Source organism: Lethenteron reissneri, chromosome 71 (genome assembly GCF_015708825.2).
Source record: "Lethenteron reissneri isolate LAM-NWPU_2019-01 chromosome 71, ASM1570882v1, whole genome shotgun sequence".
Taxonomy (NCBI): domain Eukaryota; kingdom Metazoa; phylum Chordata; class Hyperoartia; order Petromyzontiformes; family Petromyzontidae; genus Lethenteron; species Lethenteron reissneri.
In genome coordinates this window covers 1,703,292-1,724,077 of record NC_083849.1, presented here as the reverse complement: position 1 = coordinate 1,724,077, position 20,786 = coordinate 1,703,292, and the positions used below count along the sequence as shown (strand labels likewise).

Here is a 20,786-nt window from a genome sequence, read left to right as displayed (position 1 = left end):
GTGCAGCACAAGTGGCGCTGTAAGCGTGAGGTTTCGCTGTGGTGCTGGTAGAGAAAGAGCGGCTGGCACTCCGCTCAGCACCACAGGGCTGAGGGTGACTGCTGCTGCTGATGCTGCTGCTGATGCTGCTGCTGATGCTGCTGCTGCTGTTGGTGCTGCTGATGGTGCTGCTGATGCAGGTTCCCTTGCAGGTAAGCCTGCTGTTGGGAACTAGGGACACACACACAAGGGCAGAGCCGGCGCTGGCGTTAGGGTCGGCGTCTGTGATTGGCCGAGCGGTGCCCCACCAAACCTATGACCTCTCACCCCTGAGTTCGAGTCCGTGCCACGGCCACGGGACTGAGACGATCTGTAACCCGCTGCAGTGGCGCCTCCCCTAGGTTGACTCGGCCTTAAATATGCCTCCCCCCCTATCCTGCTTCCCCCGGCCCCCACTCCCCCCACCGTGCGGTGGGTGAAAAAAACATCAGCGTTGGGCGACCCTGAGAGCTCCATTTGCCCATCGCGGCTAACCGGCACCGGTGAAATCTGAACCGGTGCACCGGGGAGACGGGGGGGGTGCCGGCACTTGCTGCTAGAGGCTATCCGGGTAAGGGGGGGGGGGGGTGCGTCTTTGTCTTTGTGCGAGCCGATACCGGAAGGGAGCGAGCGATCCGGTGAACACGTCCTGCGGTGGCGCCGCGCCGCGCGCGACGCGTACACCGGGAACGCCACCTGCTGCACCGGCGGCGGCTGCGGACGCACGCACATGCACACACACAGACACCACACACACAGACACGCACACACACACACAGACACGCACACACAGACACGCGCACACACAGACACGCGCACACACAGACACCACACACACAGACACGCACACACACACAGACACCACACACAGACACGCGCACACACAGACACCACACACACAGACACGCACACCACAGACACGCACGCACACACACAGACACGCACACACAGACACACACACACACACGCGCACACACACGCGCACACACACAGACACGCGCACACACACAGACACGCACACAGACACACACACAGACACGCACACACAGACACGCGCACACACAGACACACACACACAGACACGCACACACAGACACACACACAGACACACACACACGCACACACAGACACACACACAGACACACACACGCGCACACACACACACACTCACACACACACAGACACGCACACGGCCATTGTGAACCAAGGGCGATGACAAACACTCACTCACGGTCACTCTGCAGGACAGAGGGAGAACACACAAACTCCACTCTCTCAGTCACTCCTTCACTCAAACTCACTCCTTCACTCACAAACTCCACTCACTCACTCCTTCACTCACTCACAAACTCCAATCACTCACTCACTCCTTCACTCAAACTCACTCCACTCACTCACAAACTCCACTCACTCACTCCTTCACTCAAACACACTCACTCACGGTCACTCTGCAGGACAGAGGGAGAACACACAAACTCCACTCACTCACTCCTTCACTCAAACACACTCCTTCACTCACTCACAAACTCCACTCACTCACTCCTTCACTCAAACACACTCACTCACTCACAAACTCCACTCACTCACAAACTCCACTCACTCACTCACTCCTTCACTCAAACACACTCACTCACGGTCACTCTGCAGGACAGAGGGAGAACACACAAACTCCACTCACTCACTCCTTCACTCAAAACACACTCCTTCACTCACTCACAAACTCACTCACTCACTCCTTCACTCAAACACACTCCTTCACTCACTCACAAACTCCACTCACTCACAAACTCCACTCACTCACTCACTCCTTCACTCTCACAGAGAGACAACACACTCCTTCACTCACTCACAAACTCCACTCACTCACTCACTCCTTCACTCTCACAGAGAGACAAACACACGACTCCACTGAAACACTGAACGCATCACTAGCCCCCCCACCCACCACGGTAGCCCCCCCCCCACCGTGTTAGCGCCCCCCCCCCACGGCGGTGCAGCAGCGTCACCTGAGAGAGCGCCGGCTGGAAGGAGGCCGTCTGGCCCAGCGAGGGGGGCGGAGGGTGCAGGCGCGGCTGGGCCGTGAACAGGTGGCCCACGTTCATGTAGAACGCAGGGCCCCCCGCAGACGACGCAAACACTGGGGGGGGGGGGGGGTGAGAGGGGGTGAGTATTGTGGGTGCACGCTCCCCACAAGGACGCACACACGCACGCGCCGCACACGACTCACTCGCACCACACCCGCAGTCACACGCACCGCACCAGCGCCGCACCATGCACACACACCGCACACACACACAACCGCACACACGCACCACACCACACACGCACCACACCGCCGCATTGCACCCGCACACACCGCCGCACCCCCACTCACCGGGCAGTGACGGCGGCGCCAGCGACGGCACCAGCATGGGCCCGGCTCCCGCGCCAAAACGGGCCGTACCCGGCCATCGTCGCGGCACCCGCCACCGCCACCCGCCCCCCACCGCCGGGACGGTTGTGGGCGGCGGTTGTTGCGGCGGCGACTGCTGGTGCGGGTGGTGCGGTTGTGCCGTCGGCGCCAGCTGCTGGTGGTGGTGTTGTGGTGTTGTGGGGGAGCGAGCGGGGGCGAGCGGGGGCGGCGTGGGGGAGGCTGGGGGAGTTCTCCCAGGCCTTGCGAGCAAACTCCATCTGCGGACGCGAGCACACACACACAAAGATAAAGATCCCCCATAGAGCCTTTAACAAACTGCCGGGGCAAGTGCTGTTAGCGAGCTCCTAGGAAGGCCGGCGCTGCGGCAAACGAGGGGGTCGGTTTCCCACACCGCCTTTGTCTCCCCAGTGGCGATGTTTACCACACACCGCACCAGGAACTCATTTGAGGCTGAGTCGAACCTAGGGTAGGCCCAGGACCGGTTCAGATAATCGTCACTGGTGTTGGCCGTGAGCGGGAATGTAACTCGGGTGGCCAGGTTCATAGCGCGGCGCGCTAACCGCTGCACTACCGCTCCCCACACAAAGACAAAGATCCCCCGTGTAGCCTTTAACAGACTGCCGGGGCAACTGCCGTTAGCGACCGCCTATGAAGGCCGGCACTGGCACACGAGGGGGTGGTGGCCAGCACCACGCCCGACCGCCTTTGTCTCCCCGGTGGCGATGTTTACACATGCACAGACACACGCATACCCACTCGCTCGCCCACCCACTTAATCACGCACCCACAATCACCCACACTTTCACTAAAACCCACACACTGACCCCATGCCACTCTGGTATCTTCGCAGAACAAAGGACGATCACATAATGGCACCAACACTGGGGTGACACCAACACCCACGCTCCCACCGTGCCCTACTCTCCCCGTGTCCCAGAGGTCGCAAACGGGTTTTGATTCCTTACCCGTACCCGGCCGCACCAGGGTCGCAAACGGGTACCCGTACCCGTAACCTACCCGATACCCGGCTACCCGTACCCGGCCGGGTATCGGGTAGGGTACGGGTACGAGTACCTGATTGCGACCTCTGGGATGAAGCCATGTTGCAGGCGCGGGTGGGTTGATTCTAGGAACTTGGAATTGTGAGAAAAGACAAGGCGTTGGGAAATGAGTGACAAACAGTTACTCATCAGTGACTCACGGCCTACCCGTACCCGGCCGCACCAGGGTCGCAAACGGGTACCCGTACCCGGCAGGGTACAGGTAGCCGGGTATCGGGTAGGGTACGGGTATCGGGTACCCGGTTGCGACCTCTGCCGTGTCCCCGTGCCCTAATCTCCCCGTGTCCCCGTGCCCTACTCTCCCCGTGTCCCCGTGTCCCCGTGCGCTACTCTCCCCGTGTCCCCGTGTCCCCGTGTCCCCGTGCCCTACTCTCCCCGTGTCCCCGTGTCACCGTGCCCTACTCTCCCCGTGTCCCCGTCACCTTGAGCGTGAGGTCGGCGGTGGCTGGAGAGTCGTGGGCGAGGTCAGAGGGCAAACCTCCGGGACGCGACACCGACACCCCGGGCAGCGTCACCTGCAACGCACAAAGACAAAGGTCCCCCACGTAGCCTTCAACCGACCATCGGGGCAAGTGCTGTTAGCCAGTAGTGGTGCCCGTGAAGGAGGGGGTGGGTGGTGTGGTCAGAGTGAAGACCGGCTCCTCCCCTCGTGCCTCTCCCCCCCTGCCCCCCCCCGCGTCTCTCCCCTCCCACCCCCCGCGTCTCTCCCCTCCCACCCCCCGCGGCTCTCCCCCCCCACCCGCGTCTCTCCCCCCCCACCCGCGTCTCTCTCCCCCCCACCCCCATCTCTCCCCCCCCCCAACCCGCGTCTCCCCCCCCCCCCGCGTCTCTCCCCACCCCCCGCGTCTCTCCCCCCCCACCCCCGTCTCTCCCCCCCACCCCCGTCTTTCCCCCCCCCCAACCCGCGTCTCTCCCCCCCCACCCCCGTCTCTCGCCCCCCACCCCCGTCTTTTCCCCCCCCCCAACCCGCGTCTCTCCCCCCCCACCCCCGTCTCTCCCCCCCCACCCCCGTCTTTTTCCCCCCCCCCCCACCCGCGTCTCTCCCCCCCCCCCCCGTCTCTCCCCCCCCCTCGCGTCTCCCCCCCCCCGCGTCTCTCCATCGTACCCTGGGCCCCAGGCTCTCGGCTGCAGACAGCCCAGACGCTGTCTTCACGTCTTCCGAAGACGCGAATCCCGGACTCTGCACGACAAGACACGGGCAGTCATTATACACAGAAATGGTCAGAGGTACACAAAGACAAAATTCCCCCCCCCCGTATAGCTTCTAACAAACTGTTGGGGCGAGTGCTGTTAGCGAGCCAAGGTCCAAGAGGGTGGGTGGCCAACACCACGCCCGACCGCCTTTGCCTCCCCAGTAGCGATGTTCACTACACACACCACAGCACCAGCTACTCATTTCCGCCCAGTCAACCGAGGGGAGGCTCAGGACCGCTTCAGACAATCATTACTGGTGTTGGTCGAAGGGCAGGAATTGCCAGGTGCACCACGCGCACGCAGACAAGACGGGCGACGGACGGACGGGCACCTTGAACGCGGGCGGCGAGTGCGTGGCGCCGCAAGGCCCGTGCCCTCCGCCGTCGGCGCCAGCTGCGTGCGGAGTCCTCTCCGACCTCCGCTGGCGCAACCAGCGCTCCTTGCCGATGGGGCCGGGCCGGTGCTCGCCCGCGGAGGGACCCCCCCCTCCCGAGACCGCCCCCACGCCGGTGCCGCTGGCCAGCGCCACACGCACCGCCTCGCCCAGCTGGCGGCGAGGAGGGGGAGGGGTCATGCGAACGCGGCGCGGGTTACACGGCTATCAATGCGCTCGCTCGCTCGCTCACTCACTCACCCGCTCGCCCGCCAATCCATCCACAACTCAAATACCGACCGACCCACCCACCAACCCACCCACCTACTAACCCACTCAATTACTCACTCACTCACTCAATTCTCCATTACAAACCCACCTACCCACTCACCTACCCACACACCCACTCACCAACCCGACCCACCCACCCACTCTCCGACCCACTCACCCATCCGCCCACCCACCCACTCACCCACCCACTCACCCACCCACCCACTCACCCACCCACCCACCCACCCACCCACCCACTCACCCACCCACCCACTCACCCACCCACTCACCCACCACTCACCCACCCACTCACCCACCCACCCACCCACCCACCCACCCACCCACTCACCCACCCACCCACTCACCCACCCACTCACCCACCCACTCACCACCCACCCACCCACCCACCCACTCACCCACCCACCCACCCACCCACTCACCCACTCACCCACCCACTCACCCACCCACCTCACCCACTCACCCCACTCACCACCCACCCACTCACCCACCCACCCACTCACCCACCCACCCACCCACCCACCCACTCACCCACCCACTCACCCACCCACTCACCCACCCACTCACCCACCCACCCACCCACTCTCCGACCCACCCACCCACCTCTCGAGCGTCTCCTCCGAGAGTCACCGTCACCGCTCTCTGCTCCTTGGCTTCGGGCAGAGCGGACGAGGAGGAGGCGGACGACGAGGAGGTGGACGAGGAGGAGGTGGTGGACACCGACACCGCCGCCGATGCCGTCGATGAGGTTGAAGATGAGGACGAGGAGTTGGAATCGTCCGAGCTGCTGGCCGACGCTGGGGCGCTCACTGACGAGGTGTAAGAGAAGGAAGAGGTCCAAGATGACGATGATCACGAGGAGGAGGAGGAGGAGGAGGCGGTGACGTCGGCGAGAAGGCTGCCGCTGGCATCCCCCGCCATTCACCACTACGGCTCTCGTGCCAGGCTAGGTGCACCTCGAGGCCATCGCGTGAACCAATGAGCGGGTGAGTCAATGGGCGAGTGATTGAGTGGGAGACTGAATGAGCGGGCGAGCGAGTGATAGCGAGTTTGTGAATGAACAAGGGAAGACTGTATTCCACCTCCCCCCCCCCCACACGTCCCCCCCACACCTCCCCCTCCCCCCCCCACCTCTCCCCCACACGTCCTTCCCCCCAGACCTCCCCCCCCCACACCTCCCCCCCACCTCCCACGTGCCCCCCCCCACACCCCCCACACCTCACCCCCCACCCCCCCCCCGTGCCCCCACCGGGAGACTTTGCCGAGCCATATGGGGAGCTGCGCTGTGAGGAGTTGGCAGAGGAGCCGTGCGAGTCCATGCTGAGATCCACGCCGCTGTCGTGCTGGCTGGCTCGCGGCGCCTGGGGGAGACAAAGACGGACGGGGGGGGGAGGGGGGCGGGAGGGAGGGGAGGGGGGAGAGGGGGGGGCTCAACGATTTGGGAGAAAATATCTCACTGCGATTTTTCTGACAGATATTGCGACTACATTTTTTTATGTTCAAAATTCACTGTGATCGATTTAAAACGCGTGATGGAGCATTACCACGTGATACCATCACAATATTAACTGCTCTATATATCAAATTTCGATTTAAAGCTTTCGTGACTGCAGGGATTCATCTTCTTGGTTCTTTCGGTAAAGTCACGTGGGTAGAAAAATATCACTGGTCAACAAAAAAAAACATGTTTTTCTGGCCTGGACTTTTGCAGCTGTTCTAGACTAATTTCAGGGTGCCGATTCCAAATCTGATCTCAGATTTGCTCTATCACATCTCATTTTTATGCTATCGACATACCCCATTTTCATTGATTTAACCTGAAATTAACTCTGTCACTTATGATTGCAAGTTGTTACGAGTCAGTGACTGCTTTAGTGTTAAAATATGGTGCTGTGTTTTTAGGATCGTGTGTTTATAATGTCATTTTATGTAGATATACACATTTATTTAATATTTTTCTTCTGCAGTTTTTACTGAAAATGCAATATTTGATATCTCAAAAACCTGATGTGATAGACAAAAACCGATTGCAGATTTGGAATCAGCACCCCAAAATCCGTTGGAATACCTTATGCCAGAATAAGTATAACCCGTAAAAACAAAGTTTTTCACTATAAATCCTTTATATGCGTGGCGGCTAGAGTCCTCTCGTCCTCTGGCTTGAGATGGCTGCCACCTATGGGTCAGATGATTGCCAGTATTAAGCAATTGGTAATTAAATATTTAATTTGTTTTCCCTAAACAGTGTACAATTTTGGAAAAAAAAATTCACGAACATTGTCTCGCACAACGAGTCTGTGTGCAGAATGTCAGCTCGATTGGATCACGGGAAGTGGGTTAAAAAACGACCGAAAGATTTGCACGGTCGTAAGCAAGCAAGCACGCAAGCACGCAAGCACGCAAGCAAGCAAGCGAACTTAATATAAAGGATTTAAAAAGTGTGTTGACCAGTGTAATAGCTCACGACGTGTCGATCGCAACAGCTACTACAGCAGTTTGTGTTCTTGCTGTGGTTGTCCCACTTAATGACGATTCCTCGTGTTGCGGTCGAAGAAACGTCGTGATCTAGTACTTTTCTACCCACGTGACTTTACCAAAGAGTATAAAGTAATAGGACTTTTCAAATCGCAAAAAATCGCAGCCTTTGCGATTTGATAATCGCGTCGTTTCAAATTGCGATTTCGATTCGAAATCGATTCATCGTTCAGCCCTCGAACGGTATGGGGGGCAGCGCTTGACATCCTGGGTCTGTCTTGAGTGTCTGTCTCAAGGGGGTCATCATTGCAAAAGCGTTTTGATTCCTTACCCGTACCCGTACCCGGCCGCACCAGGGTCGCAAACGGGTACCCGTACCCGGCCGTACCCGTACCCTACCCGTACCCGGCCGGGTACGGGTAGGATACGGGTATCGGGTACCCGATTGCGACCTCTGGGATGAAGCCACGTTGCAGGCGCGGGTGGGTTGATTCTAGGAACTTGAATTGTGAGAAGGGACAAGACGTTGGGAAATGAGTGACAAACGGCTACTCACCAGTGACTTACGGTCTACCCGTACCCGGCCGCACCAGGGTCGCAAACGGGTACCCGTACCCGGCCGGGTACGAGTAGCCGGGTATCGGGTAGGGTACGGGTATCGGGTACCAGGTTGCGACCTCTGGTCATCATCACAATGGCCGTGTCGCTACCCCCAGGGGCCTTACCTCGGTGCCGGCCGTCACGTCCGCCACGCGGAAGGAAGCGAGGGGCTTGGTCCAGGCGCTCACGGGTGGCAGGGAACAGCTGATCGCTCCAAACGCCGCTGTGGCACACGGCATTGTGGGAGGGAGACAGAGGTGGGGGGGGGGGGGGTTAGGAGGGGGAGGGGGGGGGTGTGGTTGGGTCACGTCAGAGGTCGCAAACGGGTTTTGATTCCTTACCCGTACCCGGCCGCACCAGGGTCGCAAACGGGTACCCGTACCCTACCCGATACCCGGCTACCGGTACCCGGCCGGGTATCGGGTAGGGTACGGGTACCTGATTGCGACCTCTGGGATGAAGCCGTGTTGCAGGCGCGGGTGGCTTGATTCTAGGAACTTGAATTGTGAGAAGAGACAAGACGTTGGGAAATGAGTGACAAACAGTTACTCACCAGTGACTCACGGCCTACCCGTACCCGGCCGCACCAGGGTCGCAAATGGGTACCCGTATCCGTACCCGGCCAGGTACGGGTAGCCGGGTATCGGGTACCCGGTTGCGACCTCTGGGTCACGTGCGTACGTTGGAATTCTTTCGCACCGTACGTAGCCAACCGTGGGTGTGTGGCGGTTAGCGCGGCGTACGCTACGAACACGGCCAAGACCCCGGGTTCGATTCCCGCTCACGGCCAACACCAGCGACGATTATCCGACGCCGGTCCTGGGCCTCCCCTAGGTCGACTCAGCCTCAAATGTCGTGGCCATGTCAAATAATAAGAAAACTTTTTTCTTCTTGGTTCTTTCGGTAAAGTCACGTAGAAGGGAAGTAATAAAATAATAAAAATGAAACATAATAAAATCATTCTCACGACGTTTCGGCCACAACGCAAGTAGCCGTCCTCAGGTGAAGACCAGGTCTGGCGTTGTGGCCGAAACATCGTGAGAATTATTTTATTATGTTTCATTTTTATTATTTTATTACTTCCCTTCTACGTGACTTTACCGAAAGAACCAAGAAGATGAATCCCTGCAGTCACGAAAGCTTCAAATCGAAAAAAAATTATAATAATAATTTAAAAAATCATCGACACCCGGGGCGACAAAAAGAGGCGTTACCATCACCACCGCCCACCGCTGCCCCACACGCTCACTCACTCACTCGATTTGACCGTTACGAACCCACGCTCACATTTCTTGACGACGTCCGTCAGGATGGAGGGCGACGGTGGCAGGGCCTCCCACGCGGCGGCTTCTCCTCCTCCCCCTCCGCCCGGTGCCCTCTGCTGCCTCCGTACGGACGTCGCCGCTTGCGCCGCCGCCGTACCCAGCGAGTGGTCGGCGCCCTTCCTGTCGCCGCGATCGCACAGCGGCAACGGGAGCTCGCCGACAAGTCTGCCGGACAGAGCCGGGTGGGGCGCCTGCTGCTGCTGCTGGTGCTGCTGGTGCTGCTGCTTGCGAGCAAAACGGGGCGGCACGTTGGAGCGCTGGGCCTTCGTCTTGTCGACGGCGCGCGCTTTCGAGAGGCCGACGGTCGGCGCGGTTGCGGTTCCGGCGTTGGCGGAGGCCGTGGCGGTCTTTTTGGGAGCGGCCCAGGGCGGGTGGACGTGTGTGTGTGTGTGTGGGGGGGGGTAGTAGGGGTGAGTGGGTGTGTGTGTGGGGGGGTAGAGGTGGACGTGTGTGTGTGTGGGGGGGTAGGGGTGGGCGGGTGGACGTGTGTGTGTGTGGGGGGTAGGGGTGGGCGGGTGTGTGTGTGGGGGGGTAGTAGGGGTGGAGGGGTGTGTGTGTGAGGGGGGGTAGTAGGGGTGTGTGGGGGGGGGTAGGGGTGGGTGAGAAAGAAGATGGGGGGTTGAAAGGTCAAAAGGTCGTCACGGAGCTCGGAGCCAAGTGCAAGCGAAAGGAACCTAAACACAATTGACGTCCGTGGCTAAAAGGGAGTACCCCGATACACATAAATACGCTCATCCGGCTTACGACCAAAGTCGGTCGAACGTTACTCCCGGCCGCCCAACAGCCTCCAGGGTGGGTGGGTGCCCCGACTGGACATTCGTGAAACAAAGAGCTTCATAGCTCATCCGATTTTCTCCAGGAAAATAAAATAATCAAGATTCCGATCTGAGACTCACCCGGCCCCCGCCCCGGCCGCTGCCCGTGGTCGCAACCGGGTACCCGATACCCGTACCCTACCCGATACCCGGCTACCCGTACCCGGCTGGGTATCGGGTAGGGTACGGGTACCCGTTTGCGACCCTGGTGCGGCCGGGTACGGGTAAGGAATCAAAACCCCACCATTGGTACCTCATTTGCCAGTAAAAAATATGATAATTGTTTTTTTTACTCTTTTATCTGGCAACAAAACTGACACCTTTGTATACTCTTAGTTCTTTCGGTAAAGTCACGTAGGTAAAAAATGAAATTAAAATTAATAAAAATTTATTTTTATTTCATTTTTTTACCTACGAAAGAACCTAAGAGTATGAATCCTTGCAGTCACGAAAGCTTCAAATCTAGAAATTACACCTTTTTGTCAGTTTTGTTGCCAGATAAAAGGGTAAAAAAACAATTATCAAAACCCGTTTGCGACCTCTGCCCCAGACCCTAGCTCCAGGCGTAGCGAAACCCCCCCCGCCCCCCAAGGCACAAGCCCTCGCGTAGCGGGCGAAGGCCGTAGGCTAACGGAACACCACGCCGTCGTGAATTCGAGTCGATGGCCGAGCCAAACGAATGCCCCTGGCTGGTACGAAAACCCCGAGCGGGGGCAAGGCCGCGGGGCGCGCGCTCGCTCGTGCTCACGGAGAGGCCTCTGTCCTCGTGTTGCCGGCGCTGACGTCGCGAAACCACCGGGGTGAAGCCGTCCACGGAGGCCGCAGCGCCGCCACCGCCGCCACCGCCGCCGCCACGCGACAGCACCGGGACCGCCTCTCCATCCTCCTCCTCTTCATCTCCCGCACACCCGGCCACCTCCTCCTCCTCGTCCTCGTGATCTTCGTTGTCTTCATCGTCCCCCTTCGGGCGGTGGTCGATCACCACCACGCCTAGCGGTGGTGGGGGGGGGGGGGCGGGAGAGCGTGGGGAGGTGGAGAGGTCTGGGTCTCAAACAGAGGTCCGCAAACGGGTTTTGATTCCGTACCCGTACCCGGCCGCACCAGGGTCGCAAACGGGTACCCGTACCCTACCCGATACCCGGCTACCCGTACCCGGCCGGGTATCGGGTACGGGTACCCGATTGCGACCTCTGGGATGAAGCCATGTTGCAGGCGCGGTTGGGTTGATTCTAGGAACTTGAATTGTGAGAAGAGACAAGACGTTGGGAAATGAGTGACAAACTGTTACTCACCAGTGACTCACGGCCTACCCGTACCCGGCCGCACCAGGGTCGCAAACGGGTACCCGTATCCGTCCGGGTACGGGTAGCAGGGTATCGGGTAGGGTACGGGTATCGGGTACCCGGTTGCGACCTCTGGTCTCAATCGAGTAGCTGGTGAGCTGGGGGAGACAAAGACGGCCGGGGCGCGGTGCTGGCCACTCGCCCCCCCCTCTCTCGTGTGCCGTGTCGGCCTTCGTAGGGGCGCTGCTGCTGCTACTACTCACGAACAGAACTTGGTGAAATTCCCTTGGTCACCACCGCCGCTATCAGCACCACCAGAACCGCCATCACAAACTAAACACAAATCTAAACACAAAAATAAACTAAAAAAAACAGCTTTTTGTGTTAAGTTTGTTGTCCTCCCATTAGCGTGGTTGGCTACGTACGGTGCGAAAGAAGTTTAACATAATTACGTACTACACTATACACTACACACAATGCTATACACTCACTACACACTAATATACACTACACTATACACTACAATAGACCACACACTACACCACGATACACGGACACCACAATACTAAACTGAAAACTAATTTCGACGGAACTGCAGCTCTGATTAGAGCGGTTGGCTTCGTGCTAAACAACTCCAACGCACACACACAGACACCCACACCACACGCTCACCACCACTAAGCAACCACCATCATTTACACCATTGGAACCTCATTTGCCAGTAAAAGAGGTTCCAATGGTGTAAATGCTTTACCCCGAGCTCTCACTCTGATGGTGCGTTGTCTTTGAGTTGTGCGCCTACAACTACACTATACACTACACCATGTGAGACTAGGCTCTAAGGAAAGCTGTCTCGGGTGTGGACCAATCAACTTCAAGGACAGTGCACATACATTATCAGAGTTGTGTTTTTTGTTTGCATTACGACTGCAGGTATTGCGGTCTATGCAAACATGACTCATTGTAAAAAAGGTGTCAGTTTTGTTGCCAGATAGAAGGGTAAAAAAACAATTATCAACCACCATCATCACAACCACAGCCGACATCTCCAACAGCGCCACCTCTCTCCACACACACACACACCGCACCAGCACCGGGCAACCACCACCGCCATCAGCACCACACCAACCACCACCACCCTCTCACCGGCGTAGTTGTTGAGGTCGAACTGCGCCAGCGCGTCAGTCTTCGCCGACCTCCTGCTAGCGCCCACTCTCCCCTGATGCTGCTGCTGCTGCCCTTGCTGGCGCTGCTGCTGCTGCTGCCGCCCCCCGGAGCCGTCACCGAGCCTCCGTGCGGCGCTGGCGGCGTTGGTGACGGCGCGAGCGATGGCGCCCGGGTCGCTGGGGATGACGCGGTCGACGCGGAACACGGCGGCAAACGGGGAGACGGACGGCGCCACCGCGGCCGATCCCGCCGTGGGCGGCTTCCGAGATGGGGGGGGGGGGGGTTGGGGGGGGGGGCTGGTCAACTCTACGGTTCCGTGAAAGTGGTGGTGTTGGTGTTGAAGGTTATGGTAGTGATGATATTGATAGTGGAGGTGATGATGATGGTGAAGTGATGATGTTGACGGTGGTGATGGTGTTGATGGTCATGGTAGTGATGATATTGATAGTGGAGGTGATGATGATGGTGAAGTGATGATGTTGACGGTGGTGATGGTGTTGATGGTCATGGTAGTGATGGTATTGATAGTGGTGGTGATGGTGTTGATGGTCATGGTAGTGATGGTATTGATAGTGGTGGTGTTGGTCATGGTAATGATGGTATTGATAGTGATGATGGTGTTGATGGTCATGGTAGTGATATGGATAGTGGAGGTGATGATGGTGAAGTGATGATGTTGACGGTGGTGATGGTGTTGTTGACGGCAGCGATGATGCTGATGATGGTAGTGATGATATTAAGAGTGGTGGTGGTGGTGGTGTTGTTAACAGTGGTGATAATGACAACGGTGGTCACGGAAGTGATGTTGTTGACTGTGGCGATGATGCTGATGATGGTAGCGATGATATTGATAGCGGTGGTGATGGTCATGGTAGTGATGATATTGATAGTGGAGGTGATGATGATGGTGAAGTGATGATGTTGACGGTGTTGACGGTGGTGATGGTGTTGTTGACGGTGGCGATGATGCTGATGATGGTAGTGATGATATTGATAGCGGTGGTGGTGGTGTTGACAACGGTGGTGATAATGACAACGGTGGCCACGGAAGTGACGATGTTGACGGAGATGATCGTGTTGGCGACGGCCGTGATGATGATGTTGACGATGGTGTTGGAGGCGATGTTGGTGATGACGACGACGACGACGACTTTGATGACGATGACGACGCGCCGCCTCTCACCGGGTCGCGGGCGTCGGCGCCGTCCGGAGCCGGGGAGATGGCTCGTGTCCCCGTGTCTCCCAGCGCGTCCTCCACAGAGCTGAGACACCACAGAGACACGGAGATTGGTGTCTCCCTGCCTCTCCATTACCCCGTGTCCCCACCCTCCCTTCCCCGTCTCTGTCCTCCTGCCTCCACCCGTGTCTCCCCCCGTGTCTCCCCCCCGTGTCTCCCCCCGTGTGTCTCCCCCCGTGTGTCTCCCCGTGTGTCTCCCCCCGTGTGTCTCCCCCCGTGTGTCTCCCCCCGTGTGTCTCCCCCCGTGTGTCTCCCCCCGTGGTGTCTCCCCCCGTGTGTCTCCCCCCGTGTGTCTCCCCCCGTGTGTCTCCCCCCGTGTGTCCCCCCGTGTCTCCCCCCGTGTCTCCCCCCGTGTCCCCCCCCGCGTCTCCCCCCGCGTCTCTCCCGTGTCTACCCCCGTGTCTCCCCCGTGTCTCCCCCCGTGTCTCCCCCCGTGTCCCCCCCCGTGTCTCCCCCGTGTCTCCCCCCGTGTCTCCATTTCCACGACTCCCCGTCTCTCCCGCCCCCACACCCCCCCTACTCCCATCACCCCCCTCTCCTTCCCATACCATACCCCCCAGCGCCTCACCTGCGCCTCCTGCCTTTAGACCCCGGGCCGTTCCTCTTGTCTGCCCGCGCGTTGCCCGCGGGGCTGGCCCGCTGGTGCCGCCCCCCCCCTCCTCCTCCCCCTCCGCCCGCGTAGCCCTGGCCCTGGCCGGCGCCGTTGCCCACCGGGCGACGATTCTGGCGGTCGAGGGGCCGCTGGCTCGAGAAGCTACGCTTGGCTGACGACGACGACGACCCCGGAGCGCCGTCCTTGCGGCCACCCCCCCCGGACTCCGCCAGATCTGCTGGGGGGGGAGCGGGAGCGGGGAGGGGGGGCGCAGGCAGCAAGGTTGATCACGAGCAGTTCAGGAATTACTCGAGATCAACTGCGGCCGCGGCTTGCCGATCAAGTGCGTGGATCGTTACTCGCCGACAGCACTTGCCGAAAGGCTTCGCCGGGGGAAACTCTGCCGCCTTCGCGTCCACTCACCGTCGGCCGCCGCCCCCTCCTGCGCCGGCGCGGGCGCCAGCGCCAGGGCGGCCTGCAGCGCGTCGTCGCGCTCGTCGCGCTCCCGCCGGTCGTTGAAGTCGCTGCTCTCCGACGCCGTCTCCCACTCCTCGTTGGCCTGGTCCGACGAGTTCTGATTGGACAGGTCCGGCGACTTGCTCCCCGACGCCACGGCGCTGCCGCCGGCACCACCGGCGCCGTTTGCTCCGGCGGCGGCCACCGCCGCCGAGTTGAGTTGCGCCGGCGCGTCGCACGAAACCGCGGCCGCGTTGTTGTTGTTGTCGTTGCCGCCGCCGCAGCAGCCGCCGCAGTCGTCGTCGTCGTTGCCGGCGCCCGCCGGCGTCGGCGACGACAGCGGCGACAGAGTCTCCACCGAGCCGGCGCTGCCCGAAGCGGCGACGGCAGCCGCCGCCGCGGCCACCGCCGCCGCGGCCGCAGCGGCTTCGCGCTCCTGCTTGAGGCGCCGGAAACGCGGCGGTTTGTCCTGGCGGGGCGGCCGCGCCGGGCGCTGGCGCCGAGGCGGTCGCTCCGCCCGGCAGCGCTCGTTGAAGCCGGGCCGCCCGGCGCCGTCCGCCGCCGGCGGCCCCCCCCCCCGCCGCCGCCGGCGAAGACGCCGACAGTGGGCAGCAGCAGCAGCCGTCGGGGCCGGCAGGGCAATCGACGCAATCTGCCGTAGGGAGCAAGGGGGGGGAGGGGGGTGGCGGTGAGGTACCGGGGGATCGAACCCACGGTCTGGGAAAGGGCACCGGCTGTTGGGGGTTACGCACATCGTACCCCCGCCCCCCCAACCACCTCCCCCGCTTTCCCCGCTGGCATGCAGCGGCCTCGCGCAACGCGCGGCGTTGGCTCGGGGTGGGGGGCCAAGCAGGGCCAGGGCTATCGATACGTTCACCCCCCCGGCGTGCGACGCCGTGGGTTTAGTTGAGCCGAATGATGATCTTAGACACCCCCCCTACACACCCAACACCCCCCCCGCCCAATCACCAATAAGCACATAAATAAAAAATTAACCCGTAAAAACTAAGTTTTTCACTATAAATCCTTTATATGCGTGGCGGCTCGAGTCGTCTCGTCCTCTGGCTTGAGATGGCTGCCACCTATGGGTCAGATGATTGCATTGCACCATTAAGCAATTGGTAATTAAATATAAAAAAAATCCTAAAAAGTGTAAAGTTATGGAATCTTTTTTCACAAAAATCAATTGTCACGCACAACGAGTCTGTGTGCAAAATGTCAGCTCGATTGGATCACGGGAAGTTGGTTAAAAAACGACCGAAAGGTTTGCACGGTCGTAAGCAAGCAAGCAAGCACGCAAGCAAGCAAGCAAGCGAACTTAATATAAAGGATTTAAAAATAAAACATAAAAAATAATTCTCACGACGTTTCGGCCACAACCCAAGCAGCCGTCCTCGGGTGAAGAACAGGTCTGTCGAGAAGACAGCGTCTGAATGAGCACCACCATGCTTGGCAGCGTATATTTATTCCTTTGTCAAGGCGCTCTTCCCCCTCCAACCCAGCATAAATATACGCTGCCAAGCTTGGTGGTGTTCATTCAGACGCTGTCTTTCCGACAGACCTGTTCTTCACCTGAGGACGGCTGCTTGCGTTGTGGCCGAAACGTCGTGAGAATTATTAAATGTTTAATTTTTATTCTTTTATTATTTCCCTTCTACGTGACTTTACCAAAAGAACCAAGAAGATGATGTAGGAACGAACAAATGAATGGCTATAATAAAATGAAATGGCGGGGGTACGATACGAAGGGAGAGTTTGAGGCCTAGTTCTAGGCTTTAGGCCTAGCTGTAGGCTTTAGGCCGCTGTGAGTTAATTTTTAACTTAAATGTTTTAATTAAAATTATCTCAGGGAATTATAAGGGAATGTTACACTTGTTTAGCCAGAAAAGCCTCACTGAGTCTAAAGGTTTTTGTAGGGTCCTGCCAAGTGTTTGCAGTAGGGGGCGATGTTGCTACACCTAATCGGACATTGGACGGACGGACGATATAATCTATTGTAGGCTGGTTCACTTCGTTCCTACCAGTAATATTATAATATATATCAAGGTACGTGGGGTGGTTGGGATCCATGTAAAGCGTGAATTTGCGTAAGTTGGGGTTCGCCCATAAGAATGTATATACACACACGACTATATACTACTATATTACTGCTATATACTAGTAAATCACTACTATATACTCCACTAGATTACTATATATAACTTTACGAGTGTAGATGTAAAAAGTAAGTGTATATAAAATGTACTGTAAATGATTCACTAATCGTCTGTCTCCATATGTATAAAAGGCAAACTTGTGATGATGTGTGTCTGTTCAAAATGTTTAGCGTACTTCCCGACATGCAACAAACTTCATATTTGCCATGTGGGTACTTATAAAAATACACTTGTGTTTTTTTTTGGGGGGGGGGGGGGGGAGCTCAATAATGCATCGATTTTTTTTGCACGGCAAGTGAGCTGTGACGTCACATCTGTCACGTGACCCGCGCACGTGGAAGCGTAACGCATTGTAGCGTAGCGGTTAGCGCTACGCCGCGCTACGAAACCCGGCGACCCGAGTTCGATTCCCGCTCACGGCCACCACCTCAGCCTCAAACGAGTAACTGGTCTGCTGTGTGAACATCGCTACTGGGGGGACAAAGGCGGTGAATGCAAGTCCCGGGCAAAGCCGGGTAGTAAAGCTCGTATGTTATAAATGCGAAAGATGCGAGCGCTTTGGTGAGACCTGTTTCTCGCGCGCGGGGGGGGGGGGGGGGGGGGGGGCGATGCGGGTTAAACGCCGTCACCGAAGAACGTGGTCGGACGAACCTCCGGCCAACGACAAGACGGAGGGAGCTCTCCCCGTGACCTCGTGTTCCACGGGGGGTGGTGAAGAGGGGTTAACGACGTAGGGTCACGGTTCACGTGCACGAGCCGGTCGAGATGGGCGGGCGGCGTGACTCGCCTCGGCTGCCCGCTGCCCCGTGCGTGCGAGCGAAAGTGCGCGTCGTGTGTGCAAGCGCGAATCGGGGGGTCAGGGTACTCAAGAGCCCCTTGCCATACCGAACAAAAATTGTACGTGTGAACCAAGGTTACGTATGAATGCGGACACGATTCCTCGTGAAAGGTTTCAGTTTGGTGTTTTGACATCTTGACACCTGTTTTGTCGGCAGAAAAAAGGAGAAAAGCTATTCCCAAGATTACGTCAACAATATATTCGTCTTGATTTCAAGCTTTCGCGACTGCGGGAATCCACGCTAAAACGCGTTAAGCACCTCAACGCGCCTCGCACACATCCCACATACCCACCACCGTCACCAGCCATTGCCCGGCGGCAGTTTGACCTCACTACCCCTATCACTACCTACCACAATCACTACCCCAATCACTACCTACCACAATCACTATCCCTATCACTACCTCAATCACTACCCCTATCACTACCTACCACAATCACTACCCCAATCACTACCTACCACAATCACTATCCCTATCACTACCTCAATCACTACCCCTATCACTACCTACCACAATCACTACCCCTATCACTACCTACCACAATCACTATCCCTATCACTACCCCTATCGTAATCACTACCCCAATCACTACCCCTATCATTATCCCAACCCCCTATTGCCATCCCTACCACTAATCCCTGCCCTGGTCCCCAGCTAAAACCAGGCTTACCCCAAACCCTCCTTCACCACTTTCCGTCTGTCCTCCTGTCACCGTACAACAGCACTTAAACTATAGAACTAGCTCCTTTTTCAAAAGTGACCCGGCCACAAACGATGATAGCTAAACGAAGTGGCTTATCACGTGGAGATTTACAGCGGCCAACTACTCTAAACATGCGATGATTCTAAATTTGGGGGGGGGGGGGGAACCGGAGGACCCGGAGAAAAATCCACACGACCACGGGGAGAACATGCAAACTCCAAATATACAGCAGCAGGCATTGTCAAGGTCGGGATAGAACCCACGACCTCCTGTATACCAGGCAAGGTAGTTAACATCTCGTCATATTATAACTCCAAATATACAGCAGGCATTGTCAAGGTCGGGATAGAACCCACGACCTCCTGTATACCAGGCAAGGTAGTTAACATCTCGTCATATTATAACTCCAAATATACAGCAGGCGTTGTCAGGGTCAGGATCGAACCCACGACCTCATGTATACCAGGTGAGGTAGTTAACATCTCCTAGCCACACGCAAACTCCAAATATACTGCAGGCATTGTCAGGGTCAAGATGGAACCCACAACCTCCTGTATACCAGGCGAGGTAGTTAACATCTCCTAGCCACATGCAAACTCCAAATATACATCAGGCGTCAGGGTTGGGATCGAACTCACGACCTCCTGTACACCAGGTGAGGTAGTTAACATCTCCTAGCCACATGCAAACTCTAAATATACAGCAGCAGGCATTGTCAGGGTCAGGATGGAACTCACGACCTCCTGTATACCAGGCGAGGTAGTCACCAACATCTCAAAGCCACCTGCGGTATTGACCGGGAGGGGGGGGCTACTGCCCCCCTCCTTCCTGGATTGTAACCGCGCCAACCTCGGCCGAGTGCCCTGAACAAAATTCGTCGGCTTCAATTGCAACGGTTTCTTACGCTCAGAATACAGGCAAAGCGTGGTGCGCGTGACAATGGTTTTATTTTGTACGCAAATGGCTGCGAGAGAAACCGTACAAATGGGACAGTGACAGATGTTTGATGGGATACAAGGGGACGGGAGGGGGGCAACGTCAAGGTACAAAGCTACGAGCATTCCTGGCAGCGATTTCAGCCGCACCACCTCTACATAACAAAAGGCTCAGTCAACCATTCTACACAACAAAGACTCATTTTCTGGCAGCGATTTCAGCCGCACCACCTCTACATAACAAAAGGCTCAGTCAACCATTCTACACAACAAAGACTCATTTCCTGGCAGCGATTTCAGCCGCATCACCTCCACATAACAAAAAGGCTCAGTCACTTTTACACGCACCTTTACATCATCCGCACCTTGTTTACACAACAAAGGCTCATTCCTAGCAGCGTGCTTCAGCCGCACCGAACCTCACAAAAATAATATCCAGAGCCTACCTTGGCTCCTCCCACCCTCAACCAGTAAATATAAAAACACGGTTTTCCTGTAATTTCTCTCACTTGATACAGCTATCGTGCTGTGACGGTTCCAACTGAAGACGGAAGCTTGTGTTGCCTCCGAAACGTCGTGATTTTTATTTTATTTGTATTTTACTTTTATTCATTTAAATGTTTTACCTACGTGACTTTACCGAAAAAACCTAAGAACATGGACGAGGCGGTCGACTTCTCCGACCGGACTACGGATTGTGAATGGCGATGATTTTGCGGAGGAGGAGAGCTGGGGGGTTGTTGTTTTTATTATAAATCACGGCCGAGAATCCAATACCGGCACCACCAGGGTGGGTGGCCAGCACCACGCCCGGCTGCCTTTGTCTCCCCAGTAGCGAAGTTTACACACCGCACT

The 20,786-nt window shown here is 57.5% G+C and overlaps 1 protein-coding gene across 1 annotated transcript; it reads right to left on the bottom strand.

Annotated features, from left to right (window-relative positions):
- Nucleotides 1–508: 508 nt before the first annotated feature.
- On the bottom strand, nt 509–16,051 carry LOC133361186 (protein PRRC2C-like). The gene is made up of 17 exons (XM_061580070.1): nt 16,046–16,051; nt 15,265–15,949; nt 14,818–15,076; nt 14,196–14,274; nt 12,992–13,271; nt 11,311–11,552; nt 9,710–10,094; nt 8,548–8,645; nt 6,597–6,708; nt 5,951–6,156; nt 5,018–5,233; nt 4,598–4,672; nt 3,915–4,007; nt 2,481–2,688; nt 2,025–2,155; nt 636–732; nt 509–528 (listed from the first exon to the last, which is right to left on the bottom strand). The coding sequence occupies exons 1-17, from the start codon at nt 16,049–16,051 to the stop codon at nt 509–511; spliced, it is 3,192 nt and encodes a 1,063-aa protein (XP_061436054.1).
- Nucleotides 16,052–20,786: the final 4,735 nt, after the last annotated feature.

Excerpts from the sequence above, each read along its gene's own strand:
- LOC133361186 (XM_061580070.1), bottom strand. Across the intron at positions 15,077-15,264 it reads GGAGGGGGCGGCGGCCGACG|ATCTGGCGGAGTCCGGGGGG; the intron begins GTGAGTGGACGC and ends CCCCCCCAGCAG. Across the intron at positions 733-2,024 it reads TCCAGCCGGCGCTCTCTCAG|CCGCCGCCGGTGCAGCAGGT; the intron begins GTGACGCTGCTG and ends GTGCGTCCGCAG.